The sequence below is a fragment of the Sprattus sprattus genome (assembly GCF_963457725.1).
Source record: "Sprattus sprattus genome assembly, chromosome: 15".
Lineage (NCBI taxonomy): Eukaryota > Metazoa > Chordata > Actinopteri > Clupeiformes > Clupeidae > Sprattus > Sprattus sprattus.
Window position 1 is genome coordinate 10,633,071 of NC_137913.1, and position 7,500 is coordinate 10,640,570.

The 7,500-nt window shown below is 45.0% G+C and overlaps 1 protein-coding gene across 1 annotated transcript in view; it reads right to left on the bottom strand.

Annotated features, from left to right (window-relative positions):
* The window catches only part of citb (citron rho-interacting serine/threonine kinase b), a gene marked incomplete at both ends in the record, with an annotated part of 52,683 nt that overhangs the window by 15,620 nt on the left and 29,563 nt on the right, over positions 1-7,500 (bottom strand). Inside the window, 6 exons of the mRNA XM_080852093.1 lie at positions 2,008-2,031; positions 3,180-3,350; positions 4,539-4,743; positions 5,388-5,495; positions 6,221-6,361; positions 7,497-7,500. The exon at positions 7,497-7,500 is cut by the window's right edge and continues 101 nt beyond it. Coding sequence (XP_080708219.1) covers positions 2,008-2,031; positions 3,180-3,350; positions 4,539-4,743; positions 5,388-5,495; positions 6,221-6,361; positions 7,497-7,500 — 653 coding nt within the window. The remainder of the gene's footprint in view (positions 1-2,007; positions 2,032-3,179; positions 3,351-4,538; positions 4,744-5,387; positions 5,496-6,220; positions 6,362-7,496) is intronic.

Below are 7,500 nucleotides of genomic sequence, written 5' to 3' on the forward strand. Positions count from 1 at the left end.
CTAACACAAGACTCAGTTAAATGTCTCTAAACTTAGTCCTCTAAGTAGTGTTATTGCATATCTCATTTTACTAATATGTTCCCCCCGTCATCACAACTGATTGGAACAGATTCAGTCCCAATGAAGATTCCGCAGCCATTTAGCCGATGATATCTTATCCAGATCTGCTGACAGACTTTAATGTCATTTATCCACATTTAAGATAAAGGACTTCGGTCTGTGGTTCTCTGGCATAGTGGCAATGCTGTTATGGGTCGAATGTCAGAATTTGCTCCAGAACATCTAACTCTGTCGGAGAGTGAGTTTGGTAGCAGTAGATACTTAAAGGCATATTATATGTCCATTAAATTAGTTAACAACCATATACGGATGGCTGAACAGTTTCTGTCTCTCATACAGTATTATAACATTATAGGAGAATAGTTATAATAGTTTATCAGGTTGAGATGACAAAAAATATTAAAGATGTGCATGTTTCTGTTTCTTTAAGCTGAGGGGGTACGCCTGTTACACTCCATGTGTAGACCTTTATACTCGGTTGTAAACCACTAGAATATTTTAAACTGTACACATTTATATTTTAGAACGTCAGAATATATGTAGACATTTAAACCTGTATCTAGACCACCAGAGCAGTATTAAGCAGTGCATGTTGATATTATTAATGCATATTGATATTATAAATGCATATTTATATAATTAATGCATATTGATATTATTAATGCATTTTTATGCTATACATAATTCATATAAAAGGTCCTGTGTCTGTTTGGCATTGAGACAGGGTATCAGAAGACAAGAAAACAATTAAATAGTAATGCTGTCACCACCTTAGGACTGGGATGGGAGTGGGTGTCAAAGCGAGAGAAGAAAGGAAAAAAGAGCGAGGGAGGGAGGGAGGGAGAGGGAGAGAGAGAGACAGGCAAGATAGGAAGAGAGAGATGGAGAGAGAGAGAGTGAAAGAGAGAGGGAGAGCAATGGGATAGAGAGAGAGGGAGAAAGAGGGTCAGTGAAAGAGGGAGAGAGAAGGAAGGAGATGGTCGGACAGAGCGAGGGAGAGAGAGAGTGAGAAAGAAAGGGAGGGAGAGAGAGAGGGAGAGCGAGAGGGATAGAGAGAGGAGAGAGAGGGAGAGCGAAAGGGATGGAGAGGGAGGGTCAGAGAGAGAGGGACAGAGAGAGGGGGAGAGAGAGGGACAGAGAAAGACAGGAGAAAGAGGGAGAGAGAAAGTGAGAGTGAGAGAGAGAGAGAGAGAAGACTGAGGAAGAGAGAGGGAGAGAGAGCGATACGGGAGCAGGAGGACAGGCTCATCATCATCGGAGGCGTTCTGGCCTCACAGCAGGAAGCGGTGGGAATGGCACATGCAATCTCCTACTCCAAGAGATGGGCTAGGCATGGGGATTAACCAGGGGGGATAATTAAACTCCAAAGGACTCAGAGAGGGCCGACATGCTTCAGATTTCCAAAGCCTTGCACTCAGAGAAAGGAGACTGTAGCTACTGTTAATCATATCCACTCTCTTCCTTCTGTGTTTGTGCTGTTAGACTCAAAGTCAATAAAAACACGAGACAATTATCTGCTTGGGACAACGTCACCTGCTCACCAAGAGCAACGTTATCTTAATTTTACGGCACAGCACGTGTGTCATTGTTTTGCTTAATTAGGTTGTGGATCTGTTGTTGTTAGAACAAATGTTTTGACTAGAGCCCAGAGGCTTGACTGAGAGCTTCACAGTGTCCTCTTGTGCAGTTTGGACCCTGGTGCAGAGCTTCCAAATCTGGCCCAGCGGCTATGGAGAGTCTGTGCTGTTGAGGAGGGGAGAGCAGAGGGGAAGAGGGAACCCAAGATAAGGACTGACTCTAGAACAGTTCTGGACCCAAATTCAGCGCCGGAACCAGGGTGGAACCGGGGCCAGATCTGTTCCAGACACAGCTCCGATCTGGGGGAGATAGAAAGAAACTAAAAAATGGAGTCAAAAAGCGACCTCAGCCCGTTACACCAGGACTTACTTTCAAAAGTCACCCTTCTTTTGTCTGTGGGGTGTGAGAGGAGAGAGGGATCAGAGGCCGACCAGAGGAGGAGAGAAGAGAAGAGATCAGAACCCAAAAGAGAGAGCAATGTGAATTGAGAGTGTGAGCTTAGAAGAGCTCAACACACACACACACACACACACACACACACACACAGACACAACAGGTTTTCCCTGTGAGCGTAACACCCCAGTGTGTGTGTGTTAAGTGCATGTATAGGCAATACTTCTATCTGTTCTGAGATATATGTCAAGGTTAGTTGACAGAGGATAAGTAGCATTGGGATATGCTAGTATAGTGGGAATGTGTGTTGATGGAGTTCTGTTAGGATTTGTTGGGTAAGGATGTGTTAGGTAGAGATAAAAAACTATGCAGTTGTATGTGTTTAACACAGATGTAGTAACAGAAGTTGGTGCATAAAGGTGCACGTAACATGTGTAGTGTTAAGATATCTGTGTCTAAGATGTGTTTGATATCGGAGACTTGGGTAAGGGTGTGTTGGGTAGACTTGACTAGATAGACAGCGGAGTTGGTGGAGGATCTACTGTGTGGAGTTGGTGGAGGATCTACTGTGTGGAGGATCTACTGTGTTGAGGATCTACTGTGTTCAGTTGGTGGAGGATCTACTGTGTTGAGCTGGTGGAGGATCTACTGTGTTGAGCTGGTGGAGGATCTACTGTGTTGAGGATCTACTGTGTTCAGTTGGTGGAGGATCTACTGTGTTGAGCTGGTGGAGGATCTACTGTGTTGAGTTGGTAGAGGATCTACTGTGTTGAGTTGGTAGAGGATCTACTGTATGGAGGATCTACTGTGTTGAGCTGGTGGAGGATCTACTGTGTTGAGCTGGTGGAGGATCTACTGTGTGGAGGATCTATTGTGTTGAGTTGGTAGAGGATCTACTGTGTTGAGTTGGTAGAGGATCTACTGTATGGAGGATCTACTGTGTGGAGCTGGTGGAGGATCTACTGTATGGAGGATCTACTGTGTTGAGCTGTTGGAGGATCTACTGTGTCGAGTTGGTAGAGGATCTACTGTGTGGAGGATCTACTGTGTGGAGCTGGTGGAGGATCTACTGTGTTGAGCTGGAAGAGGATCTACTGTGTGGAGGATCTACTGTGTTGAGCTGGTGGAGGATCTACTGTGGGGCTCACCGTCGGTGTTGGAGCTGTCCTTGCGGCGGCCGGAGCTGGACGGCACCAGCGGCACTGGGTTGGGCTGGTGCTCGGGGGACTTGTTGGACTTGGTGGACATCATGAGCTGCTGGCGGACCAGACCAGGGGTGGCGGGGGTGCCCCCGAGATCAATGGCCTTAAACTGAAGAGCTGAGGGAGGGAGAGAGAGGGGATGCAAGATGATCCGGGGGGGAGGGGGGGGGGGGGGGGGGGAGGGAGAGAGAGAGAGAGAGAGAGAGAGAGAGAGAGAGAGAGAGAGAGAGAGAGAGAGAGAGAGAGGTAGGGAGGGAGAGAGAGAGAGAGGGAGAGAGAGAGGAGATGCAAGATGATCCCGGGGGGGGGGGGGGGGGGAGAGAGAGAGAGCGAGAGAGGGAGAGAGGGAGAGAGAGAGCGAGAGAGGGAGAGAGATAGAGAGATAGAGAGAGAGAGAGAGAGAGGGAGAGAGAGAGGGAGAATATAGCTGATTTGTAAAAAGGTTGGAATTTAGGTATTTTATTACACCTCTTGATCCTTACAAACCTCCGTTTTATTAGGACAGTATTCCCTGGATTATTTAACAGTTTTGGTGATAATAAAAAAAATAACCTGCTGTATTTACTGGAAATCATAAAAAGTATAAAATAATAAAAAGTATTATATTCTGCATGACTGGATTTGTGCTTCTCTGTAAAGTGCTAACAAGCACTATTTAAGAAAAGTTGAGGAATTGGAGAAAATGTTCTGGATGAAATTGAAGTGTTTGCTTAAGGGAATTACTGTATATGAATCACTGCCTTTGGCTTTTGCAGAAATCTCAGGCAGGGTGTACCTGCTTGTCCTCAGGGAAGAATACATGAATTTTCATGAGGGTTGAGCGAGGAGGTTTTAAGACATCTCCTCCTGTGGAAATACACTAATCCTGCATGACAGGGCCAAGCTAGAGCCAAGCCTGGGTTCAATCACTGAGACGCTTGATGCTTAGCCTCAATGTCTCATTTGACAGCAGCTTAAAAATCTGCTAGCTCTGCTGATTGGGTGTGGCAGGGTCTGTCCGGTTAGCTGTATTAGCAAAGCTAGTTCACCACCAGTCTTAGCAGTAATAACTGGTACAGTAGTTACCTACTAATACTGTTGCCCATGCTTGTGGGATAGATAAAGTAGCTTACATGTTAGAAATACTGCATTGTATATAATAACAACAATGCCAATACCTCAGCTGAGTTAGCAATGCTAATGGAGTTAATGTGTTTAATGGGGTTCAGCTAGAGGAGTTTGCTGTTTTATGGTATAGCAGGGGTGTCTTATATTCTTTAGGAATTCTTGAGGACTCAAAGTCGCGTGCCCACGATGGCTCCTCACCGTCTCTAAGCTCCATGCGGGTCTTCTGTAGGGCGTCCTCCAGATCTGAGGAGCGCCCTCTCTCCTTATCCAGAGCGTTCTTCAGGTCGCTGTACTGCAGGGGCACGGGGGCCGCAGAGGGCATAGATGGCATCTGGACCTGCCCTTGCCCCTGGGCTGCCATCGCAGCCAGCAGGTCCTCCCGGCGGCGCCCACCAAAGATTCCCTGCTAGAGAGGCACGCATGCGTTTACTACAATCACAGTCGCCATGGAGACATGCAATAGACATTCTTAGAATGTTCCTGAGATGCTTTATGGTGAAGCTCTTGAAAAAACATTCTAGAGGCTTTGTCTGAGGGCCTTCTAGAATGTCCCAAATGGCATTCAAGGACAGTCAAGAGAGATGAAAATGAAATATTTGTGCAAGGCATTCATGGGATTTTTCAAAGGCATTCACTACAGTCATAAATAGATTAGAGAGACATTTGTTTAAATGCATTCCTTCGAGAGAGATGTTAGATAATCTAAAAAGGATGATTACGAGAGGACTGTGTGATCTATGTAAACATATAAGACAGGTTTACATGGAAGTCCTACACAAAGCAGAAAGTAACCTGTGATGAATGGTAAAGTGTGGTCAGTGCCTATGAGGCCTTAGATGAGTTTCAACAGATTTCATTTGAAAGTCATTAGTCAAAGAAATCTGCAAGTTTCATTTTATATCATCATAATCATTCTGCTTTGTTAATGAATGTTAATGTTAATGTTTTTCTCATTAATCAAAGTCACACGTTTGATTAATGACCGCAATGAGAGATATGGAAATTTTAGGTAATTAAGGGGTTCCCTGTATGTGTCATATATGTAACCTTTTTCTTCTTTGAGGGGTGGTCCACCTTGGCCTGGAGGAAGTCTATGAGTTTGGTCTGCTGGGTGATGGTCCCTTCCAACTTCACTTTCTCCTGGGTATACACGGCCTGTAGGGGGCGCCAAAACAACACTCTCAGCTCACAGCCACATTTGGAATTTGAGATGGTTAGTGACTCAGGGCCAGTGCCAAAGCCATGTTTTTGCTCCAACAATAAAGTTAGCCAACAATGTTCCGTCATTAGTTCTGACCTAGTTTATTAGTTCTGAGCTAGTCCGTCCGTTAATTAATTACTTCTGTGCAACTTTATTGGTTCAGTACTAGTTCATTAGTTCTGTACCACAGTCATCCACTGTCTGGTCTGATGATCTTCTCAAGCTAGATGTTCTCTATGCAGTTGTTCTCTAGTTATGCCTACCTCTCTGTCCTTGGCTGTTCTCTATTTGGAGATTTTCTGAGGCACTAGATGTGTTCTCTCTCCACCAGGATGTTGTCTAGCTAGATGTTCTCTGCTAAGACACTCTCTCCAGCAGGATGTTGTCTAGCTAGATGCTCTCTGCTAAGACACTCTCTCCACCAGGATGTTGTCTAGCTAGATGTTCTCTGCTAAGACACTCTCTCCACCAGGATGTTCTGTACCTGGATGTTCTTTAGCCGTTTGTCTAGCTAGATGCTCTCTGCTAAGACACTCTCTCCACCAGGATGTTGTCTAGCTAGATGTTCTCTGCTAAGACACTCTCTCCACCAGGATGTTCTGTACCTGGATGTTCTTTAGCCGTTTGTCTAGCTAGATGTTCTCTGTTAGGACACTCTCTCCATCAGTGGGTTCTGTACCTGCATGTTCTCCAGCTGATACTCCATGTCTGTCCTCTCCGTCTTCAGCAGGTCCGTCTGGTCCAGTGCATCCTGCAGACCCTGCGTCAGACGGAAGATGTGGTTCTTCTGCAGGTCCAGTTGCTGCTGAAGCTTGGCTTGCTGTGTGAGGAGGATATTTGTATGAACGTATGCATATACATACACAGAGAGAGAGAGATACATACACACACACAGAGGGAAACATACACACACACACACACACTCACACACACATTCAGATGCATACATGCACAGAGAGAGAGAGATACATACACACCCACCCACACACACACATACACAACCACACAGCCCCTCCACCCAACCACACACACACACTCACACACACATACACACACACACACAAACACACATTCAGATACTTACAGAGAGAGAGAGAGAAACTTACATACACACACACACACACACACACACACACACACACACACACACACACACACACACACACTAACACTCACACAAAAGCATCAATATATATATTCCCATACCCTTACATAAGCCCTAGCATTGACAGCGAAGACAGCATCGCTGCGTTCCGTGGCTGGTGTGGAATGTTACGTAAGAAATGCTCTGACTGCATAAAGAAAAGAGGCTGCCGTCTTAAGGGCGAGCACACTGTGACAGCATGTGGCTGTGGAACTCGTCTCATTCAGACGGAACACTCCGATAGAACATGGATGGATTCGTTCCAGAGTGTGCTTCCCACATGAGCACACTATAACCCAGAGTAGAATGAGTAAAAGCTTTCAATGTTCTCATCCATTACTGAAGGATACTTAAATGGTCCACTGAGTGCTCTTTTATGAATCTTTTTAAAAAATATTTATGGACTATCAACTCTGTGGGTGTTTTACATCCATGAATAACCTTATATTGCTATGAAGAACATTTCATATTCTATTACATATTCACATTCTAATATATATATTCTAATATGTTCTTTTTATTGAAAATAATTAAAAACTAAACCTGGAACTTGATATTTCTTACAGAACATAGAATTTCTTTTACAGCTCCTGGCTCTACCAGTGGAGCAGAAGAAACACTATTTTAATTTTCCAACACACACACACACACACACACACACACACACACACACACACACACACACACACACAGACACAGACACAGACACAGACACAGACACAGACACAGACACAGACACAGACACAGACACAGACACAGACACACACACAGACACACACACACACACACACACACACACACACACACAGACCTCA